This window comes from Nomascus leucogenys, chromosome 19 (assembly GCF_006542625.1).
Source record: "Nomascus leucogenys isolate Asia chromosome 19, Asia_NLE_v1, whole genome shotgun sequence".
Classification (NCBI taxonomy): Eukaryota; Metazoa; Chordata; class Mammalia; order Primates; family Hylobatidae; genus Nomascus; species Nomascus leucogenys.
In genome coordinates, this window is record NC_044399.1 from 55409554 (window position 1) to 55434356 (window position 24803).

At 44.5% G+C, this 24803-nt stretch overlaps 1 protein-coding gene across 1 annotated transcript in view; it reads left to right on the forward strand.

Moving 5' to 3' along the window:
* Nucleotides 1-4380, forward strand: part of XDH (xanthine dehydrogenase) — a 74031-nt gene extending 69651 nt beyond the window's left edge. Inside the window, exons 34-36 of the mRNA XM_030799890.1 lie at nucleotides 329-517; nucleotides 2193-2369; nucleotides 4000-4380. Of these exons, the coding sequence (XP_030655750.1) occupies nucleotides 329-517; nucleotides 2193-2369; nucleotides 4000-4050 (417 nt within the window). The 3' untranslated portion in view covers nucleotides 4051-4380. The remainder of the gene's footprint in view (nucleotides 1-328; nucleotides 518-2192; nucleotides 2370-3999) is intronic.
* Nucleotides 4381-24803: the final 20423 nt, after the last annotated feature.

Below are 24803 nucleotides of genomic sequence, written 5' to 3' on the forward strand. Positions count from 1 at the left end.
TGGCCCACAATTTCCCCAGTAGCAACATGGAAGGAACATTTCCATCTGCACTGTGGCAGGCTGTAGTGGGAAATGTGCCCAACAGCGTGACCTTCCTAGAATCACTGACCTTCCATGTTAATGTCTTTGCTCTGCCTGAGCCAAAGCCTGGCAGAAGTCCGGATAGGTTATCCCAGGGCTGAGGCAGGAGCCAGGTAAGCAACAGAGGGTGGTTTTAGCTACATTCCAGGCTGCGCTGCAGTTGGCGCTTTGTATCCATCGTGGCAAGTGGTATCTGTCCTCAGGGAAGAAGGAGGCAGGCTAACTGTGCTCTCCATCCATCCTGCAGGTGGAAGGGGCATTTGTCCAGGGCCTTGGCCTCTTCACCCTAGAGGAGCTACACTATTCCCCCGAGGGGAGCCTGCACACCCGTGGCCCTAGCACCTACAAGATCCCCGCATTTGGCAGCATCCCCATTGAGTTCAGGGTGTCCCTGCTCCGCGACTGCCCCAACAAGAAGGCCATCTATGCATCGAAGGTACCACTGCTCTGGCTCTCTGCTGTCTCTTCTGATCTGCCCTGGGGGAGGCCCCAGCGGGTGATGAGAGGCCTCAGTGACCCACCTGGTGGGTCTTCAAAGGGCATATCTTGAGGAGGGAAGATGGTTTGACACTGACCTTGGTAGGGGCGGTGGGATAGTTGGGCAATCCTGCTTGAGAACCAGTTGAATTGGGTTGAGGACAGCACCTTAGTATGGTCTGAAGCCCACTTCTTTGGGTGAATTTAGAGGGATTCCTTCGTCAAACCTTGTCATTCAAATCCTGGCCCATACCCATATCTCAGGCATACGTCACTGGTGCTTGATCCTAAGAGATGATTTTACAGGTACAGCATTGCTATGGTCCAATGGCAATCAGCACATTCACTGCCAATGGGATAGCATCTTTGTACACACCCTTTTACCTCCTTTGGTTGCCAATACTCAACTTTAAGACTTGATCAGGCTGGGTGCAGTGGCTCATGCCTGTAATCCTAACACTTTGGGAGGCCAAGGCGGGTGGATTGCCTGAGCTCAGGAGTTCGAGACCAGCCTGGGCAACATGGCAAAACCCCATCTCTACTAAAAATAAAAAAAATTAGCTAGGCATGGTGGGACACTCCTGTAATCCCAGCTACTCAGGAGGCTTAGGGACTAGAGTCTTTTGAACCTGGGAGGCAGAGGCTGCAGTGAGCTGAGATTGGACCATTGCACCCCAGCCTGGGCAATAGAGCGAGACTCTGTCTCAAAAAAAAAAAAAAAAAAAAAAAAGACTTGGTCAGATGCCTGGAGGATTGTAAATAACTGTCTTCTATTTCTTCCTTATCTCCAGTAAGTATGAAAAAATGGTTGAAAATTGATTTAGCTGATGCATATAATCCTAGTTTGAAGAAGGAAGGCAACTAATCCTTGGTAACCAAAGAAACATCCATTTGCTCATCTCGTGGCTTACTTTACCGTAGTGGGTGGGGGAAGCTGGGACATATTGTGACCCTTGCCATTGACTACCATACTTTACCATGCTTGGGAATTACTAGGGCCTATGATAAAAATGCGCCTTTCTGGGGCCCACACCTAGAAATTTTGCTCCAATAGGTGTGGCTTAGGGCCCTGGAACATGCATTTTCAGCAACTATCTTTAGTGATTCTGATATAGGTGGTCTCTGATCTATACTTTGCGGGGGGGAACCAACCTATGCTAGAAAGTGTTTTAATTCTTATTTGTTCTTATGCCCATAATTCCTGCGGATGCTGTAATATGACTATGGTGCCTGTATGTTGGTGTCAGAGTTGCAGGTAGACTCTTCCCCTTGGCTAGTGACTGAGGAAAAGGTTAAAAGTCACATCAGATTTTGTGGTCTGTAAAATACAATTACCGAGTATAACTTTAAATGGTACATTATATTTGCATGATGTCATCAGAGAAAATTACATAATGAGTGTTCAAAGAAATATGTCCATGAGGTCCAGTCATGTACTAGCTTGAATGTTCTTAGCCCCTGATCAATTCTGACTGTGCCTTCCTGCTGTATTTGGTGTGGCTCCCATCGGTGCTTTCCTGGTGCCACCAGCCCTCCTCGTGCAGAGTTTGCTGCCTGGCCTCCTAGGTCCACTTGATGATGTGGAGGCGGGACCACCTGCCTGAGCCCCTGCCCTGTGCCCTGTTTGTGTTCAGGCTGTTGGAGAGCCGCCCCTCTTCCTGGCTGCTTCTATCTTCTTTGCCATCAAAGATGCCATCCGTGCAGCTCGAGCTCAGCACACAGGTAACAACGTGAAGGAACTCTTCCGGCTAGACAGCCCTGCCACCCCAGAGAAGATCCGCAACGCCTGTGTGGACAAGTTCACCACCCTGGTACGATGCCCCTCAAGCGTCCACTCAGTCCAGGGGAGGCCAGGGATAGGCTGGCAAACTGCGGGGAAGGTTCTGCACAGAGGAGAGGTGTTGGGCTCTCTCTTAACCGGGCAGCCTTGCATCAATGGCCACCCTTCATTGTGTGTGGTATGAAGCACACACTCAAACTTGCAAGAGAATAGTGAGAAACCTCCTTAAAGCTGTAGCTTATAGCTGTGCCTCCTTAGAGATGGGAGGAATGTGTGGTGCACAGTCATAACTCACAGATTTTATTATTTTCCATCTAGATAAGGATGATGGATGAAACTCCAGAGAGCCTAATTTTTAGTATGAGTCAGTCGCTAGCATTTTTTTTTTTAATTTATGTTAAGGACACTGTATGAATATTGGGGGGATGGAGGGAGAAAGAGGAAATAATTAATTAGATCAACCACATTTGTCCTGTGATTATCATATGCCATTCTAATACTGGGGATACATAGGTGTCCTTGAGGACTTTGCAACTTTGGGAAACCAGATGATTCCATAATAGGGCGATTGATTACTGCCTTGAAGGTGTATGTGGCAGAAAGTAGTAGAATTCCGTAGTCATTGGAATCACTTTAAGAAGCACCTGTGTGACACTTGTAGCTGGCAACGCCTAACAAAAGAAGACTTTGCTAGGACAGTTGCTTCCACTGTGGGGATCTCAGAATCAGCCCAGCCTCTGAGTGGTGCTGAAGTGGGCTCTGTACCATGGCTTTAATTGCCTTTGCAACTACAACCTGTGTGGAGTTAGCAGGACTGGGTTCTTCATGTTACTCAGGTTGGGCTTCCTCTTTTTTAAATTCGATAAGCCTTTTGGATTTATGGGTAAAGTGGGTACACGTGGTCCCAAGTGGGGAAGGCACAGGAGAGCCCCAGGGGCAGACAAATCTGCCATCCCCAGACCTCAACACAGCGGGCGAAGGAGGCATGTGGGTCCCCATTCAGGTCTTCCTTGGGTCTACCAAGAGCTTTAACTATGGAGTGAGAACTACACAGACTGTGTGGCACTCCCAGGCAGTGAAGTTGCCCACATCTGTACAGCAACCTACCCACAGCTCAGAACCTTCCCACTATGGCTCCCAATGCTGACAATCACCCAAACCCATTTCCCTGAGAGGAGTGGGCGGCATGGCTCCCAATAAGCTCCCACGGGTTGCAAGGTGAGCTCTTTGCCAACAGTCTGATGCAGAACTCAGTCATTTTCATAAGCTCTTTGTGGCCCCAGACCTGAAACAAAGATCCGTTTCTATGTTACAACATACCAGCGATTTAAAAATTCTTGCCATGGATTTGCATGAGCAGCTGATTCTATGAACTTTTTAAGGACTGTGAGTTTCAAAAGGGATCGCATCTGTATTGTTTATCACCATATCTCCAAAACCTAATAGAACACCTGCCACATGGAAAGTGCTCTGCGAAGATAAATGAATGGCTTAGGAAATTAAGGAGTCCTGCCCTGAGGCATTGTCAACAGCTGGGCCTGCAGAGTGGTACTTGGCCTTGCAGTGGTGGTTGGCAGTGGTGGGAGGTGAGGTATGCAAGAGGGTGGGAGGAGCATGATCAGCAGACCCTGGCAATGAGAACACTATCGTTCCTTCCTAAGTGTGTCACTGGTGTACCAGAAAACTGCAAACCCTGGTCTGTGAGGGTCTGAAGAGAGAGTCCTCAGCAGAGTCTTCTTGTGCTGCCTTTGGGCTTCCATGAAGCAGGAGGAACATACCACAGAACATGGATCTATTAAAGTCACAGAATGACAGAGCTGTGATTTGTCAGGATGGGATTTGGAAGACAAGTGAATGCAATGGAAGATTTTGATCAAAAATGTAATTTGTAAACACAATGATAAGCAAATTCAAAACTGTTAGGTCTCAATGGTGAATATGCAATTAGAATCATTTTCTGTCTGTTTTAATCATGTATTTGGAATAGGGTCGGGAAGGGTTTGTGCTATTCCCCACTTACTGGACTGCCTGTGTAACCTCAAGTTCTGATGGTGTCTGTCCTTCGAAGAGGATTCCCACAAACCTCTAGAAGCTTAAACCGAAGTTACTTTAAATCATGTGCCTTCGTCTGAAAGCCTTGCCTTCAATCCAATGAACAGCAAAGCACAACCTTGAATCTACACTCAAATTTTGCAATGAGGCAGTGGGGTAAGGTTAAATCCTCTAACCATCTTTGAATCATTGGAAAGAATAAAGAATGAAACAAATTCAAGGTTAATTGGATCTAATTTTGTTAAGCTGCATAAAGCAAGATTACTCTATAATACAAAAATCCAACCAACTCAATAATTGAGCACCTACAATATTCTAGATTTCTTTCCCTTCCTCTTTATTTACAAAAAAAGATTAATCTTTACATTTGAAGCCAAAGTAATTTCCACCTAGAAATGATGCTATCAGGCCTGGCATGGTGGCTCACCCCTGTAATCCCAGCACTTTGGGAGGCTGAGGCAGGAGAATTGCTTGAGCCCAGCAGTTTGAGACCAGCCTGGGCAACATAGAGAGCTCCTGTCTTCAAAAAAAATTTTTTTTAATTAGTTGGTCTTGATAGTGCATGTCTATAGTCCCAACTACTTGAAAGGCTGAGGTGGAGAGATCATTTGAGCTCAGGAGGTTGAGGCGGCAGTGAGCTATGATTGTGCCACTGCACTCCTGCCTGAGCAACTGAGTAAGATCTTGTCTCTGAAGAAAAAAAAAAAGAAATAAAAATGCTGCTATCAAAATCAAGCTCAACCAGAGGTAGAAGAGCCAAGAAGTCTGGGTTCTCATCCCAGCTCTGTCTCTTCTGTGTCTATCTTTGTGATCTTGGACTGTCATTTCCCCTTCCTGTGATCCATTTTACTGCAAACATAAGGGTTGCAGTAAAGCGTTGTCTCACGTCTTCTGCTTTAAAAGCCTATAAATATATGACCTGAAAACTCCGGTTACATAAGGGATCTGCAGCTATCTAAGGCTTGGTTTTCTTACTGTCATATGATACCTGGGTCTAATGAACTCTGCTGAGATCACCTCAAGTTTCTGCGGTTGGTAAAGAGAACAAGGGAAGAACAAACATCCCTTTTATTGCTCCAACAGGTGATTTAATCCCTACATGGTGCTGGGTGGACAATGTATCACTGTCGCATGCCTTCATTGTATAAATCCAACCTTCTGCCAGACAGAATCTGTGGTTCTGGCCATGGAGGGTGGAAATGATATAGTTGGACTGTGCTTGATGTCACTAATAAATGAAACTGTCAGCTGGTTGGCGTGTGAAAAATGCTTATTAATTATCATCACACCAAATGCTAGTATCTTCAGTATCTTGGCCAGCCTTCATTTCTTGAAAACACACACACACACACACACACACACACACACACACACACACACACACACACTTTCTTACAAAATTCCCTCTCCAGAGTATCCTAGATATGCTGGTTGTTTTACAGCATGGTCAAGGTAGAAGAGCTTTAAAAACTAAACGAGTGTTTACACCGAGATCCAGGTCCATTTCAGATGATTTTCTGGGATGTTTTGGGACAGGGGCTGAGATCTGTCACTTGTTATTAGTGAAGCTCTTGGGGCGAAGCAATGACACAGAATTCCCTTGTGTGCTTAGGTACCAAGGTGAGAGGAGAGTGGTCATGAAAATCCAACAAGCAAGTGCTTTGTGAACTAGAAATCACTGTGCTATCCAGAGGCATCATCCATCTCAGACACCTTGCCTTGCCCTGTTGTCTTAAAGTGCCTCCAGTCTATACAGTGAGATCTCTTGGTCTTCTTGGTGTTGCACGAGGAATGCAGTCAACACTGCCTGCAGTATGGCCTGGAACCTGCAGAGGGCAGTAGAAGATTGAACAAGGGGCAATATCGTCCAGATGGCCCAGCAGTGTCACATCTGTTAACCACTAGGTACTGATTTAGGATCTCTGCGTAGACCAGATGTCCTCGGAGCCTTCCCCAAGAGCTGAATTCAAAGCTGACTTAGGGTTTTAGATTGACAAAAGTCTCAAAGGAGCTCTCCAAAGACATGGGTCAGTCGTGGGAGTCTGAGCTCCAGATGAATGGCTAGCAAGGGAAAGGCAATTCTTATTTTCAGAGTATCTGCAACTTGCCAGGTGACAATGTGAATGCTTTACCTACAGGGTCTCATTTAATCCTCCCAGTGGTTTTACGAGGTAGGTCCTTTAACCCCTATAACCACATGAAGGAGAAGCCCTACCCCTGACCATGCTGAGGGCTTACTCAGAGACATTTACTCCTAAGTGCCCACCACAACCAGCGGGCAGCTCCCTAACAGGCCAGGAAACCTGGTGTGTATTGGGAGTCACCTGCCTGTCAGAGTGGACAGTTGCTAGCCAGGCTCACGGAGGCGGATGGAGGCACCAGGATGCCCACCGTTTCATTTATAGGCAGGCTGAGGATTCTCCTGCTGGCATGGCCAAGCTACTGAGCTGTCATCAGGGCAGCTGATGAGACTCCCCTTACTCCAGAGCTAGGTGGCTGGGAGGCTGGGACAGGAGGGCAGGACAGAGGTTGTAGGAGGAACTCTGGGCAAGGGATAAGGACAGAAATAGTCTTAGCTGTTTGATTTATAGCTGAGAACATCCCCGAACCCATGGTATTTTTATCTTTTGCGGAGGGGGAGCCTGGAAACCTGTCCATTTGCTGCCTATTTTGGATCGTGGGACAAGATGATTCCTGACATACAGCTTCCTTAAACTGGTGAAGCATGAGGTCACCCTGGTGCCCCCCAGGCCCAGGAGCCTGCCCTTTTGTTTTGTTTCTATCCTGAACTGGGGGAGTATGTGTTCCTAAGGCAGGAGACAGATCCTGTGACAATCTTGTCACCTGAAACAAATCAACCCGTTGATGGAAATGGAAATGTCAGGCACTGCCCAAAGGATTCTGGCGTCATCTCTGTCCTTGAACTGTCCTGCTCTAACTTGCGCAACCTCCCAGGCCAACTCAGCATCCCAGAGCTGGAAAGACCATCAAGCTCAATCTCTGTATTTTAGAGAGGAGAAACATGAGCCCGCAGAGAGAAACTGACTCGCTCAGGGCCCTACGGCCCTTTAGTGGCACAGTCAGACTGACAGCAAGGCTGCCTGGTTCCTGGTCCAGGCTTTTAAAAACTTAACCATACACCATTAGTCAACTGAGCCTTCTGTTAGGAAACCTGTGGGTCAGGGAGCCGGGGTATGTGATAGAAATCTAGTTACACTGGATGGGAAGAAGACAAAGAGAGCGAGCTTGAGGCCCAAGATAAACACTGGTAAGGAGGGTAACATGCCTGTATGCCTATATATGCCTATCTGCCTGTGCTGCTGTGACAGGATGCTAAAATGGGATTCTTTCCTCAGCCCCACAGATGGGAAACAAAACAGTGAGTGCAAAAACATCCCCTCATTTCAAAGAGAGATGCTGAATCTAAATCATCTATGCAAGACTTGCGGAGAGATGGCTGGAAACTAATTTTGCCACCATTAACTCATCATCTACCTCAAGAGTTTAAAAGATTAAAGTACAGAATTTGAGATATTGAGAAGAGAGGTTTTCTTTGGAGATAGCAAGCTGTGCATTCTCCCTGCCAAACAGGAGAGAGTGTGTGTGTGCGTATGTGTGTGAGAAAAGGGGGGTCTCATGGTAAATGAGATCTGCTTGGGAAGCTGTGGTTGGATTAGACTGAGGCATTAAGGCAGTGAGAGGAAGGGGATGAGAGCCACAGGGCAAGGATACCCGTGTGGCCACACTGGAGGGAGCCACCACCCAGGAGGACTTCCTGAAGGGTGTCATGGAACCCCAACAAACAACAGGATCATCTGATGCCCCAGGATCAAAATAGCCTCAGGCTGGCCTGTTCCAGTGTGGCCCATGAGGAGTGCCCACACATCCTTGCCCTGGCTCCTTTGTTCCAGTTTAAATTTCTCCCTCTCTCCACACCTTTCAGTAGGGAAGAAGGTGAGCACCCAAGAGTGAGAACCTTTTCTTTGAGCCCTGAGTGTTAGGGACAGGGAGCTTAGGAATGGATACACAGGCTGCAAACATTGTACTGATGTGCCCGTGCATCAGCCCTGGGAGCATAGAGTCTGAGTGGCATGTCATTTGCTCCCCTCCTCCTATCTTTCCGTCTCCATCACATCCTAGCAGATCCCATCCCCTGTTCAGCCAATTGCCCTTATCTGTGGGCTGACAACAAATGTCGTTCTGGTCCATGCATGTGCTCTCTGTTCTTCCTCTCACTAGATGGAGTATTCCCAGGGGTCCTCGTGGTGGCTGACATTCTTGTGGGGCACTCACTACCTTTCCTTGCTTCCCACCAAGGCTAGACTGAGCACATGCCCCAGGGTGGTGACACACAGCATGCCTCTGCCCACTCTTGGGTGTTAGGAGCTGAGCATAAAAGCACGCGTGGACTGCTCAAGCTCCTCTGCTTCTCCTCTGCTTCCCTCTTCTCTCTTGGGCAGGTTGCTTAGCTCCTCTGACCTCAATCTTTTCATCTGTAAAATAGGCGTGGATAATCATATCCACCTCACTGGGCTGTTGTGAAGATCGAAAGAATCAGTGGGGTTAAAAAGCACTTTATGGAGTACAGAGTTGTTGTCATTTCCAGGCCTTTGACCATGGCTTAAAAGGGGAAGAGCACCGGGAAATCATGAGTAAGCTTTCCAAAACTTGGATGGAAAGGAAGATGCAGGAATGCATCTTGACCATAATGAGGTGTAGGGTGGTGGGTACATGGATTAGCTGTGATCTTAGGCCAGGTAAGAGAAGCTCACCTGCTCCTTTCGGCACAAATGATTGATTAGCATGTCTCAGCTTCTCACGTGAATGTGATTTTCCCAGCATGCTGGGCTGGGTAGGAGGGCTGGCTATCAGCTCCCTATAGCTGACTAAGTGGCACAGGTGAGATGGAATGAAGAGCTCGTCAGCCTCACCTGGCTATCTTCACAAGCCTTTATCAGAAGTGCAGAAGGAGAAGTCACTCTCTTCTGTTATTCATGCCATTTAGTTTTGTCTGACAATGACAACAGCTGGCATTTGTATAGCAATTTGAAAGGCACTCCCCCTTGCAATGCTTTCTGTAACTCTTGCAATAAACCTACGAGGTGTGTATTATAATCATACCCACTTTACAAAGAAACTGAGGCTCGGGGAGAAGATGATGGTGCAGACAAGAGCACTAGCTGTGAAATCAACTGATGTGTTTCAGTCTTTGTCTCCCACTTAGCTGCTGTGTGATCTCGGGCAAATTGCTTAAATCTTTGTATTTCTACTTCCTTGTCTGTGAATGAGATAATGGTGGTACTTTCATAGGGTTGTGGAGAGGATGGCATCCCAAAATGCAGGGAAAGCACAAAACCTAGTGCCTGGCAAGGAAGCTTCTACTCTTATACAGCGAGCGTATGCCTGAGGAGTGTTAACTCATAAGAAAACCAACACTGCACAGCAGCAAACAAAAGAAAAGATGTTTTAATTGGGGTCTTGGGAATTGTAATGAGCAAGCAGCTAAATTGTGTCCCATCCAGGTGAGGTTGGGTAGGGGCTTATAAAGGTTTACTGTAAGTTTACCTATCTGGAAGGTTTTAGCAGAGTCTTTAATTGGTGATGGCTGGTCACAGCTTAGGATGTCTCTGATGATCAATCCAGTTTGGCATAGCTGTTTCTCCAGGAGATTAATGATCAGGTCCAATACAAACAGCTTAGATCAAACGCAGCTGGTTTTACAATTTGGCCCAGTTTAATAGGTCAGATTCCATCTGGGCGTGTACGTGACCGGGTCCAACTCCTCATGCCTTCCTGGCTTTTTTGATACTTCTGACATAACCATTTCCATTTGGATTTTCTTTCTGACAGCAGTGACTTCAACCTGAGACTCCAGATGCCAAAGCTTGAGCTCTTTCAATGGGGTGGTGCTGGCTCTTAATGTTTTGCATTATGCACTTTAGTTGGCTTCTAGCCCTGGAGAAAACACACACACACACACACACACACACACACTCACACACCCATCACACCCATCTCTCTACCTGTTCACTCTCTTCCATCCCTCCATCTTGGTCTCAGAATCCAAGGGAAAGGACATGCCTGGCTCATTGTCAGTAGAAAAGCACCCACCTTAGGAATCAGACTCCCTGCTTCTCTTTCCAAACCCAGAACAGCCACTTCAGAGTGGGAGGCAGCTCCAGAAGGTGAGGGGGTTGGGAGGCATTGTTGATAATGGCCCAAAGGTCATTTCCTCCACGCCCCAGGGAGTTCTGATTGTTGCTTAATGATAAGCCTTTCCCAGGGTATAGAATGTATGGCAGAATGTGTGGGGTCTTGGACCCTTTCTCCATCCTCCTGAGAACCATCAGTCTTAGGAAAAATCAAGTGAAAGTATTCTTTGTCCTCTTGGAGTGGGCCAAGGGCTTCCTGCCAGGACCCTATGTACTTTATAGGTCCTTGTGGATTGGTGACAATGGTCCCATGGTGGTTCTGGAGTAGCGTGGAGCTCTGGGCTCTCCTATGCACTATTTTAATCTGGAAACACCCCCCATTCTCCATCCCCACCCCTGGGGGCCAGGAGTGCTGCCCCTTTGGGAGATGTGGCTGTAGTAAAGTTGTTGGTAATTTGTGGCCTTCAGCTGATGAGGAGATTGGCTTGCGGGGCACTCGGTATGCATGTTCCTAAGTCCCAAAATCAGGTTTTCTCCTTCCTCAACTATATATACCATGTGCTTCTTTTAAAAGGCCAGATGCTGGGCTAAGCTAGGGGCTCAAGTGTAAAGAGCAAGGGCTGCCAGCAAACACTCTACTCAGCTCCAGTATTTTAGTAAGTTCTCTTGGGAACATTACTCACCCTCTGAGCCTCAGTTTCCTCATTTATAAGTGGAGGAGAATAAGACCTGTTGTCAGTGTGGTGAAGTTAAATGAGATAGTCAATGAAAGACACCCAGCACAGCCTGGGCAACATAGTGAGACCTCGTCTCTAAAAATATTTTTTTAATTAGCCTTGTTCAGTGGTGTTCACCTGTAGTCCTAGCTACTTCGGAGGCTGAGGCGGGAGGATTTCTTGAGCCCAGGTGTTTGAGGCTGCAGTGCACCTCAAATCGGACCACTGCACTTCAGCCTGGGTAACAGAGAGAGACTGTTTCAAAAGGAAGAAAAGAAAAGAAAACAAAGACACTCAGCACAGCATCTGACACTTGTTGTTAGGTGCTCAATAAATGTCAATCCCTTGCTGTTCCAAGATTCTCCAAGCCTATGTACAACAATTTGGTAAATTTAGTGTCCAAACATGTTTATACTGTACACTTGTAGTAGACACTATTGCAAATCCTTTTCCTTGGCAGGGAGTTACTAGTTCCTCCAAATGTTGGCGGCTGACAGTACACATCTACCTATTATCTTGAGAATTGCCCTCAGCTAAAACAGAAGTCCCCTCAATTGGGAGTTTATACCACCTTTTAAGGCTTTGCTTCTTGGGAACCACCCTATGACAGGATATATACCATTTTCTACTTGCATAACTTACTAACAAATCACATTCTTCCCTCTCTACTGTCTGGGTATTGTATGACTGGGAGTCCTCACTCTGCTATAATGTATGTAATATGTGGCTGGGAATTCCCAATCTATTGGGAGCTGAGACCCAGTGTAGTGAGGTCAAGTGTGTGTGCTTGGTTGATCTTGACAATACCTTCAATTTCTCCGGAGCCTCAATCATTTTCCATAGCCACTTGTCCCATTCTCAAAATAGATAACATGCCCTGGTCAAAGCATTATCAGTTTCCTCTATTGCTCCATCAAACGCTCCTCTTTTCTTGAGATAGCAATTGAGTAGCCACACACATGACCTGAGCTGTCTGCCTGGCCATTGTTGGCTCTTCATACTTTGTTTACCTAAGCTCTGAGAAAACTATGTGTATTGCTCAAAGGATTGCATAACATTTTAGAGCTGGAAGGGACAATCCCAAGGGTGAATAGTGCAGTGGTCCTCAACTGGAGGTGATTTTGCCTTTAGGGAACATTAGGCAATGTCTGGAAATCTCTTTGGTTGCTGCAACTCAGGGAGGGGTGGTGGCTCCTGGAATCAGGCAGGTAGAGTGCTGGGATGCTGCTAAACATCTTATATTACATAGGGCAGCCCACTGCAGCAAAGAATTATTCAGCCCAAAATGTCAGCAGAACTGAGGTGGAGAAAGCTGAGTCTAGCCTACCGCCTGGATGGTGGGGAGGAGGCAACTGAGGATTCTGGAGGTGGCTGTGGCAGAATTAAAAGCCTAGTCTCCTTAGCTATTCTTTCTACTGATTTTGTTGTTTCATTACGATAACATCGGTCCTTTGTAGTAAGTGTGCGATAGCAATCTCTCTACAAAATAGAAATTTTCTAGTGCAAGAACATACCAAGAAATTCTTATTTCTAAATGGACACTCATACGGTATCCACTCCAGCATAGTGAATTACCCTCCCTGCAAAAGAATCATAAATGATGATACTTAACTTTGATATTTGCTTCTAATCCCTTATCAGAGCACATAATTATGTGTTTTGTTTGAATTATAGTTCCTTAAAATCTTTCTATGTATTGGGAAAATTATACCCAGGAGTGGACTATCTGGTTTGTTAGTCATGTTTCAAATGTGTTTACAACCAGGTACACTTGTGAATCTGCTTCTTCCTTGTGGAGGGTCTATTTTTGCCTTTAAAAACATTTTTCTTAAATAAAAAGAAAATTACAGTATGAACCAAACATAAGTAATACAGAGAAGGATAAAATACACATATATACTTCCCACCTGGTTCTAAAAAAATGTTTGTTTGCTCACATTTGTTTCCCATGGTAAAAGATTAATGTTACAAGTACAGTTGAAGCTTCCCGTTTTATCCCCCAACTCTGAGATTTTGCCCTCTGCCTTGAGGTAATTACCATCCTAAGGTTGATGTAAAAAGTCCCCATCCATGTTTTTATATTTTAATGCATGTGTACATACCCATAAGCAGTGCACAGCGTATGTGTTTTAAAATTCACACCCATTAACCACCACAATGACTAACATTAAAAAGACTAAAAATATCAAGTGTGAATAAGATGTGAAGGAACTGGAACTCTCACACACTGCTAAGTTAGTAAAATGGTACACCCAATTTGGAGAACTGTTTATGAGTCTCTACTAAAGCTGAAAGTATGCATACCCTCTGACCCAACAATTGCTGAGCATATACCCAAGCGAAATGCTTGCACATATGAACCAGAAGAAAAGTCCAAGATTGATCATAGAAGCACTGCTTGTAATAGCCCCCCAAAATTCCTAAATGTAGATCACCAACAGAGTTCATAAATTAATTGCAGCATATCCATACAATAGAATACCAGCATACCGAAGAAAATAAATAAAATCCAGCTTTATACTTCCATTAGGATGCATCTCACAAACATAATATGGAATTAAAGAAGCCAGACACAGCTGGACATGGTGGCTTGCACCTGCAGTCCCAGCACTTTGGGAGGCTGAGGCAAGAGGATTGCTTAAGCCCAGGAGTTTGAGACCCACCTGGGAGATAGAGCGAGACCCCATTTCTAGAAATAGAATTATTTTTATATTTTTATTTTTGAGAGAGGGTCTCCCTCTATTGCCCAGGCTGGAGTGCAATGGCACGATCTCAGCTAACTGCAACCTCTGCCTCCTGGGTTCAAGCGATTCTCATGCCTCAGCCTCCCTAGTAGCTGGAATTACAGCTGTGTGCCACCAAGCCTACCTAATTATTGTATTTTTAGTAGAGACAGAGTTTCGCCATGTTGCCAGGCTGGTCTTGAACTCCTGGCCTTGGCCTCCTAAGGTGCTGGGATTACAGGCATGAGCCACCATGCCCAACTGAAAAAAAAAATTGCTTTAATTAGCCAAACATGGTGTCACACACTTGTGGTCACAATTACTTGGGAGGCTGAAGTGGGAGGATTGCTTGAGCCTGGGACATAGAGGCTGCAGTGAGCTATGGTCATGCCACTTCACTCCAGCCTGGGCCTGGGTGACAGAGGGAGATCCATCTCAAAACAAAAACAAAAACCCAGACGCAAAGAGTTCACACTGTATGATCACATATATACACATTTCAAAAACAGGCAAAACCAACCTCCAGGGTTAGAAGCTTGATAGTGGTTACCTTTGGAGGCATGTAGTACTGGGGGAGAGCCTCTGGGAGGGCTTGGTCACATTCTATTTATGTGAGTGCAGGTTACCAGGCCAGGTCACTTTTCAATAATTCATTGAACTGTTCATTATGATTTGTATATTTTATGTATGTATATATGTGTATCACTCTTCAGTAAAAAGTTTCCTTTGGAAAAAATCTACATTCATAATATCATATTGTGATAGCCTTCTGCAATTCCTTGTTTCTACTCAATGTTATGCTTCTAATATTTATTCATCTGGGCCCATTTGATCTGGTTTAGCCATTTATCCGTTACATGGTGCTTTATTACATGCCAACATTAATTTTTTTAACCCCATACCATTGGATATTTATGCTGTTTCTCATCTTCCCTTTTCATGAACAACACTGTAGCAAACAATTTTGAACATGCCTCCTTCTGCAATGCATGAGAGCTTTCCTCTAAGGCACATAGCCCATGCTGGAATTTCGGAGCATACCTTCCCCATTTCTTTATTTTCAGCTGTTCATGTCATGTTTTATTGAGTCTCTAAGAAACAATACACATAGTTTGTGTATGGTTTGGCCTCTTATGAATAGCATGCATGATGGACGTATGTGTTTAAATGCAATCTAAGGATATTTCTCTTTTAACTGGCAAAACAATGTGTTTACATTAATTGTGATTAATAGTGTATTTTGACATTTCTATCATCTCATTTGGTGTTTCACTACTGACCATGTTCTTTCTCTTTTTTCTCATTGTCTGCTGTTGGCTTAATCAAGCATCCCCATCCCCTGACCCTTCCCCTGCCCCACCATTCTCCCCACCTCACTCTTTATATGAGTTTGGTGGTTCTACATCATATTTCTATTCTTTTAGAAGTCATCTCTGTATTTTTAACATGCACACTTGATTCAGCAAAGCCTATGTTTAATTAATATTTCTATGTTGTCACCAAACAGTATGAGAAGCTTAGAACGCATTAATTGATTTTCCCCTCTCTTCCTCCGTGTGGCTATAATCAAGTGTTTCAGTTTCACTTTGTTTTAACACTCTGATTAGTCATTGTTGTTATTCTTGTACAGGCAAATATTTAGTTTTACTCATACGCTTACCTTTGTTTTTCTCGCTATTGCTTTTTTATTCCACTCCCTCCTTCTAGCTTCAATTTCCTTCTTTTAGAAACATGTCCTTTCATAGTTTTTCAGCCAGAGTTTGTGAATGGCAAGCTCTGTCTCTTTTTGTAAAAAAAAAAAAAAGTCTTTATTTTGCCTTCATTCATAAATGATGATTTCGCTGAATTAGCTGGTATTGATTTAGCTGAGTAGTTATATTTCCCAAACCCTTGGAATGTATTTTTCTGATGCCAGCTTAATTGTCTTTCTTTTGCAGGCACTATCTCTTCTCTGGCTGTTTTTCTTCTGTTAAATTATTCTATTTTAAGGTGTTCTATTGTCTAGGCATGGATTAACTTTTTACCTATTATTCTTGGAATTCACCTTGCTTCTTTATTCTGAGAATTGTTTTCAAGTCTGGAAAATTCTAAGCCCTTATTTATTGCAACATTATTTCTCCTCCATTCTCTCTATCCTTTCTTTCTTTAACTTCTAAATAGATTTGTACTGAAACTTCTAATTCTATCCTCCATGCATCTTTAGGCCTCATATTTCTCATCTCTATCTCTGTGGTGCTTTCTGGGTAATTTCCTAGGTCTACATTTCAATTCTTTAACGATCTCTTCAATTCTGTCTATTTTCATGTTTAAGTAAATCGAGTTTTTATTCTTAGTTTCTTTACTTTTATTTTCATACATTCTGATTTTTTTTTTACATTCACTTGAGTTAGTACAGACTAGGTTATGCTACAGAAAGAAAATAATCCCAAATTTCTCAGTCTCCATGATTGAATACAACAATAGTTTATTTCTCACTCCTTTGTACCCAGTGGATTTTGGTGGGGTCTATTCTACACAGTCACTCAGAGACCAAGGACGACAGAGGCTCCATCATCTAGCAGTTGCACTAACTGGAATATGAGGCTTACTGGGTGTCTGCAACAGGGAAAAGGACATCTGGAGGATGTCACATTAGCTATCCTATGGCCAAGCTCGGAATGAACACGCAGCACCACCTGCCACAGACCACTGGCCAGAACAAGTCATGTGGCTCTGCCAAGTGCCAGTGCATGGGGAATTTTGGTAGTGCTTGGTATGTGATGATCAATACTATTTCCTTTTCCATTTATTGTGTTTTATCATCGTGTTCTACTCCTTCTTTCATCTCTTTAAAACAAGTAAAATGCTTAGAACAATGCTTGCCATGTAGCAAGAACTTCACAAAAGTGTTTTCTAACATTTTAAGCACAATTTATTTTTAACAGATTTTACAAGTTCTCATAGTCTAATTCATTTCTTCAATGTGGAATATTTATTCACATAGAACATTTTTTTCATTATAAGCTTATTCTCAATGAGTGTTCTGTTTCCTGTGGTGAACTTGTGCTCTGTGGGTTGGGGAACGATTCCCTATAGAACAAATGTGTCTTCTGTGATTTTATTGCCTTTTTATCAGTTCAAAGGTGAGCTTCTACCATGTGTGCTGGGTAAATATAGACCCCACACCTGGAGTTTTGATTTTTCATATAAACTTTTTGTTTTCTTTTCTTCCCAAGAACTCTGAGTAGGTACAATGCTTTCTTGCTGCTTCCACGGGCTAATGAATAGTTTTTTCCCTCCCCTCTTCATGGGTACTCTACATAGGGTGCTTTCCAATACTACAACTGATTCTCTGATTCTCTGGACACCAGAGTGTCCAACAATTCAGATCAATTCTGACACTAACTACCCGGAGTTATCACAGAGCTCACAGCCTAATGGCTCAGTCTCATAAGACTGCCCCTGCTTCAGTGCCAGGCCTCCTGTACTTCTGGCCAACTGGCTATAAATAGGGGTTCCCATGCCTTTCTCCTCATGTTTGATAGTTTGCCAGGACAGCTCAAAGAACTCAGGAGCACACTTTACTTACATTTACCAGCTTATTATAAAGGATGCAAATGAGCAACCAGATGAAGCCATATAGGGAACACAGGGAAAGGTCTGAAGGGTCCTAAGTGCAGGAGCTTCTGTTCCGTGGAGTTGAGGTGCCTCCATCTCCTGGCACATGGATGTGTTCAACCTGGAAGCTCCCTGAACCCCATCGTTTAGAGGTTTTTTACGCAGGTTGGATCACATAGGCACACTCCATTATTAATTCAATCTCCAGCCCCTCTTCCCTCCTGGGTAGGATGGGGTGGTGTGGGAGGGTAGAGTGGTATCGAAAATTCTAGGCTTCTTATCAAGGCTTGGTCCTTTTGGTAACCAGCTGCCATTCTGAAGCTGTCTAGAAGCCCATCAAGAGTCATCTCATTGGAACAAAAGATAATCCTATCACTTAGCAAGTTCCAAGCAATTTAGGAACTCTCTATCAGGAACTAGGGATGAAGACCAAATAGAAGTTTCTTATTATGCCATAGGTACTATTTTATATAGAAGTTCAGCTTTCTACCTCCATCAGCCTGAGAACATCTCATCTTCACCTGTGGATGTTAAATCCCTAAGCCAAGCCATGAGGACTGATGTCCTGTTCCAAGGCCCACTGGACTGCTCAGCCATTGCTCTTGACAGTCTGACTTGGAGTTTTCTCTTCTCTGGAACCTGAGAGTTTCCTTTTCTTTTTTTTTGAGCTCAGCTGGATATTAAAAAATTATATTACAGTTTCTACAACATTTCTGTCTATTTGAAGCAGGAGAGGAACATTCATTTCCTTCAACTTCCATGTTGCTAGAAGTTGAATCTTTTAAGAGGTTATATTTTAGAATCCTACTTGTAATCCTATTTATTTTTTGTATTATTAGGACCAACTGCCAGAGCAGTCAGATTCCAAGCATCAAAAAGATTTAGATATCCTACTTTTGCACATTCTAGTTTTTCTTATGCTGTCAGTATCCATTATTGGCTATTCTTTTCTATATTTGCAAATATTTCTGGGGTCCATATTTTAATTCCTAATTGCCATAGAGATTCATTTTATTAAACAATAAACATCCATCTACTGGTAGGAAGACATCCTTCCAACAAAAATTTAGCTCTGGCTACATATGAAGCATTCTGCAATGCCCTAAAAGGAAAATAAAGATGAATCAACCTCACATACTGCCCCAAGTAGCTCGCAGTCTGTCTAGCAGGAGAAATACAACATGTGCACAAATAACCCTAAGACCAGGTGGACCACGGTGGTGGCTGAAGAGACCTGGGGAAGAGTGTTTGGAGAATTCAGAGAAGGGAATGCTCATGTATATGGAGGGAGGAATTGGAGGAGGTTTCACGGAAGTGGCATTTGCATTGATCCTGAAGGATAGTGTATTGTTTTCTATTGCCGCCATAACAAATAACCACAAATTTAATGGATTAAAATCACACCTATTTTTACTATTCCACAGTTCTGTAGGTTAGAAGTGTGGGTACATGTGGCTCTACTCAGTCCTCTGCTTAGAATTTCACAAGGTCAAAATCAAGGTTTTGGCAGGGCCGTGTTCCTTTTGGGAGGTTCTGGGGATGAATCTGCTTCTAAGCTCATTGACTTTGTTGGCCAGATTCAGTTCCTTACAGTTGTAGGACTAAGGTCTTCACTTCCTTGCTAGCTGTTAGCTGGGGGCTGCCCACCTTCTCCTCATGCTTTCGACATAGCCTTCAGCAATGGGAGTCAAGTCCCTCTCATGCTTCCAATCTTTCTGTTGAGTTCTGCCACTTCTCTTCTGACTCCAGTGGGAGAAAGTTCTGTGCTTTTAAGGGCTCATGTGATTAGATTGGGTGCACCTGGATGGTCTGGGCTACTCTGACTCTTTTTTTTTTTTTTTTTTGACAGAGTCTCGCTCTGCCACCCAGGCTGGAGTGCAGTGACACAATCTCGGCTCACTGCAACCTCCGCCTCCTGGGTTTAAGCAATTCTCGTGCCTCAGCCTCCCTGTAGCTGGGATTATAGGCGTGCACCATCACACCTGGCTAATTTTTGTATTTTCAGTAGAGACAGGGTTTTGCCATGTTGTCCAGGCTGGTCTCTAACTCCTGACCTCAAGGGATCCACCTGCCTCAGCCTCCCAAAGTGCTAGGATTACAGGTGTGAGCCACCGTGCCCAGCTGTACTCTGGCTATTTTAAATTCTGTAACCTTAATTACATCTGCCAAGCCCCTTTTGCAATGCAACATGATATATTTACAAGACGCAGGGATTGGGGCATCTTTGAGGGGCCATTATCCTGCCTCAGGATGGATAGACTTTATATCTGCTGAGCCATGCCAGAGGGCTCTTCAGCAAGAGGGAGTGGGAAGAACAAAACCATAGAGGCAGTAAACCATATGGAAGGGGCAGTGAGAACAGCCAGACTTGCCTGGGGTGTTAATCAGCTAATTTCCTCCAAATGATGAGATATGTGTGCAAGCTCTTGCACAGAGTGAGACCTTCTGAACCAGAGAAAGCCACCCACGATTCCTGTCCTAGGGCATGTAGGCGTTCCCTGCATGTAGGCGTTCCCTGCTGCTCATCTCAGTTCTGCCAGGGAGATTGCAGTTGCAGCATTTCTACACTTCCTGTGTACACCCTGTTCCTCCAGATGTAACAGTGTAGAGCCAAGCACCTTCAACAAATAAAATTTATTTGCTATTACATTTGTTGCACAAAGTACTGGCAAATCAGAGGAAGAATATAATAATTGCCCATAATCTGGACACTCAACAATTGTTAACACTGGTGTTTTATGAGGTGCCTTTAACAGGCAGCTTTCCATGTCTATTAATGTTTTTTCTCAATGGTATTTTCTATTGTATGGATGGCACCGTAGTTTATTTAATGGACATTTGGCTTGCTCCCAAGTGGTTTTGCTATCATAAACATGGCTGAGATAGCATAACAAGAGTTGTTTTGACAGTCACGTTAAACAGGATGTCAGCAGGCCCTCAGTGGGAATGCGAAGGGGAACTTGGGGTGGTACAGCTGTGAGGGTGAGTGGCTCCTTTCCTAGTTTCTTCATCCTGGCCTCTTAGCTAAACCCCTGTGTACTGCTTTGTTGTTAACTTGGTCCAGCTGCACCCGAGAGCTCATTGAATGGTTCACTTAAGAGCTATGCATTTCACTATGTGTAAATAATCCTCAATATTTTTCAAAATTAAATATGTCCTAGTTCCAAACCAGCAAGATCTTGCTGTTTTTGTGCACATTCACATAAATGGGATTGGATGGAATAAAAACCAAAAAAAAAAAGTCACAGAGAGGAGCTGGCTGGGCGCTGGCCTCCAGCATGGGACGGTAAAGGGAGTAGTTACTGGGAACAGGCTCAGTTTGATGAGGGGTGTCCACCACACTGCTTTGACCCTCAGTGCCCTCATTTGCATGAAGCCCCATCTTGCTGGCTTGTGCTGTGGTGGGGGGTTAAGACTCCATATATAAAAGTCCAGCATGGCACCTGAGATGAGACAGGGAGTCAACATAGAGGAGCCATTCTTGAACCTCCAGGAACTTTTCCAGGGAGGTGCAGCCGGCGCTGGGCTGCTATGCTCTGTGGCTTCCCCTGTGGGTTGGTGGTGAGTCAAGGGCCCCCTGGGAAGAGCAGAAAGAAGACAGGCGCTGGGGATGCTGCTAACTGCTTATTTCTGAGGGTCAGAAAAACCTCAACTCAGTACAGCTGGGCTGTGCCCTTCCAGGGTGGAGCCTGAGGGTGGAGTTAAGTAGAGAGAACTCTGGAAGGGGGTGAGGCAGGGGCCAGAGGAACTGGCAATTCTGCCTGAAGGAGGTGGGCCTAGGGTGCCAGGGGAAGATATCTTTTTCTTCCCAAAGCAAAAAAAAAAGGAAAAATGACAAGAGCTCTGCTCAGAGCCTGGCTCAGGGCTGCTTAAATGTCTCTGCTGGCACCACTATCCTACCCACTGCCTTTACAATTTCATGTGGCAAATGAACATGCTTACTGTGATGAAATATCAATCTCATGCAGATTTTGAAGGGATTACATATACACACATCTGCTTTGGCTTTGAGATTATTTATATTTGAACAGCAAGTTGCATGCCTTAAGTTCTAGTTATTAGGAATGTGTAGGCCACGGTTTATATTGATGCCAACCTGCTTGCCTACATACTGTAGGGTGAACCATATCACCCATAGAAAACAAATTGATAGTGATGAACCAAATATAAATTATCATTAAAGACCAAAAAGAGCAGCAATTTTAAATCATGACCCATTCAAGACAACAGTGATGGTCCTTTGATTACACTGAGTCCTTCTAAGTGACTACCAGTGGGGACTTCCAGCGACTTTTGTGGACACTCGCCCCATGGAAGGCTGCAGGATGGTTTGCTACTGCAGGTACCTCTGGGCAGAAGAGCAAGTTGGTGTCCCCTTTAAGCCTGACAAAATTCCTCATGTGAGTTTATGAGTTCCAAATAATAGTAATAAACTCAATAACTCACTAGGTAGGTGTTCGGTAAATGATCTTTTGATGTAAAAATGAAATTGTATAAACATTAAAGGAGGATCAGTGAGTGGCTTATCAGAAGCGTCCTCCCAGTATTCCACGGGATTAAATGTTATACCCTGAGAAGGCTTGACAAGAGCTCTGAATCATCTGAGCTGGTTATTGAAAATGCAGGTTCAGGGCCCCCCTTGCAGAGATTCTGGTTAAATAAATCTAGAGTGAGACCCAAGAATCTGAATTTTAAACAAGCCTTGGAGGTGATTCTGATGTATGTGGTCTGCAGATACAAATTGATGGAAAATGCCCAAAGAGAATGGGGCCACTCTCTGCCAGGTGTTAAGAGCACCTGCTATTCTGAGAGCATTTCCAGGCTTAAGTCTGCCTTTATGAGCTCTGGGTGGGAAGGTAGGTCAGGCTGGTTTATACAGCCACATACAGGGAAGACAATGAAGAATGCCCAAACATAGGGGGTGCTCTATGCTGGAGAAATGCTTAGTTTAATCCTTGAGTTGTGACAGGTTGGCAGGAACTAAAGATCTCTTAGAGAGGGATGGGCCTGAGGCATGAGAGACTCAGAGGCCAGGTCCAGAGATGCAGCATGGAAGGGAGGGGACCATGGAGAAGGATAGAAGGACATGGCAGAGGGGATAAAGAGAAAAAAACGCATGTACACATGACACCTATTATAATTATATGTTGAGGGCTTTGCCTGTGTCAGCCCATTCACTCCTCAGCACAGCACTCTAAGATGGCAATAACATTCCTTTTTTACATGTGCGGAAACAGTGGCTCCCAAAGGTTAGAATAAGAATGGAAGTCAGAATTTTATTTCAGGACCATGTGGTCCCTAAGCTCTCACTCTTGATTTTGTGTTTCTTTAGGCAAGTAAATGATGTTTAGCCACTATACCCATGTATAAACGTATTCATTATTTCATTCATTCACTCAACATAAATGAGCTCCTGCGGCCGGGCGCGGTGGCTCACGCTTGTAATCCCAGCACTTTGGGAGGCCGAGGCGGGCAGATCACGAGGTCAGGAGATCGAGACCATGGTGAAACCCCGTCTCTACTAAAAATACAAAAAAATTAGCCGGGCTTGGTGGTGGGCGCCTGTAGTCCCAGCTACTCGGAGAGGCTGAGGCAGGAGAATGGCGTGAACCCGGGAGGCGGAGCTTGCAGTGAGCCGAGATTGCGCCACTGCACTCCAGCCTGGGTGACAGAGCAAGACTCCGTCTCAAAAAAAAAAAAAAAAAAAAAAAAAAAAAAAAATATGAATGAGCTCCTGCTAAGTGCCAGGCACTGAGACAGGGGCTGAGGATTGACAGGTGGACAAAAGAGACCCTGCCTTAGATCTTAATAGGAAACATGAATATTAAACAGTCAGACATGTAACGATAACTTTGCAAAGAGTTGGAAGAACTGAAAAGGAAAATTGCAGGTTCTGTGAGAAATAAAGCAGGGACCCTTAATTTAGACTGGAGGGTCAGAAAAGGCCTCTATGGAATGTTGGACTTGAAGGATGGGTAGGAATTAGCTAAGCTCAAGCGTGGGGAAAAATGTCGCAGAACTGTGCTGTCCAAAAGAACTGTTGTGCTGTCCAGTATAGGAACCATCAGCCACATGTGACTAGCAAGCACTTAAAATGTGTCTAGTGTGACTGAGAAATAAATCTTAAATTTTATTTAATTTTAATTAATGAAAAAATACATATTTCTTAAAAACCACATGTGGCTAGTGGCAACTGTATTGGACAGCACGGCTCTAGAACAAATGGCAAGTTTAAGCAAAGGACCTAAACTGAAAAAGGGTTTGATGGCTTCCAGAAGCCTAATGTGTGGTGGGTACAGCGGAGAGACTGAGATAGGGTGAGGCCTGAAGGGAACAGGGCTCAGAGTGTGCAGACACTTGAGGGAACAGGGCTCAGACTGTGCAGACACTCAAGGGAGCAGGGCTCAGAGCGTGCAGGCACTTGCAGGCCTCATGAGGGGTTTTCAATTTTACTGCAGTAGGGAAGTTGTTGAAGGATTTTGAGGAGAAGAGTAACTTGGTCAATTTTTGTTTCAAGATCACTTTTCACTGTAGCAAAGAGATCAGAGGGAACTAAAGTTAGAGAAAGGAAACCAAGGAGTAAATATTGTCATTTCCTAAAGAAAGAGATGTTGGTGGCTCAGCTTAAGGTGGATACTGTGGAAATGAAGAGACATGGGTGGATGTGGTATAATTTTTAGATAGAATAGATGGAACACACAGTTTTAAACATACAGAATCCAGTAGCCTAGGCCTGTGTTGTCTAATATGGTAGCTGTTAGCCTCTTGTGGCTCCTTAAATTTAAATTAATTAAAATTAAATGAAATAAGTATTTCTGCACTGTACCATTCACATTTCAAGTGCTCAAAAGCAACACGTAACCAGTGGCTGCCATTATCGGACAGGGTAGCCTTTAGTGAACATTCCTATCGTTGTAGAAACCTCAACTGGATAGTGCTAAAGTCACTTGGAGAAATGTTTAAAAATAGATCTAGAGGCCGGGGCAGTGGCTCACGCCTGTAATCCCAGCACTTTGGGAGGCCGAGGCGGGCGGATCACGAGGTCAGGAGATCGAGACCACAGTGAAACCCCGTCTCTACTAAAAAAATACAAAAAATTAGCCAGGTGCGATGGCGGGCGCCTGTAGTCCCAGCTACTCCGGAGGCTGAGGCAGGAGAATGGCGTGAACCCGGGAGGCGGAGCTTGCAGTGAGCCGAGATCGCGCCACTGCACTCCAGCCTGGGC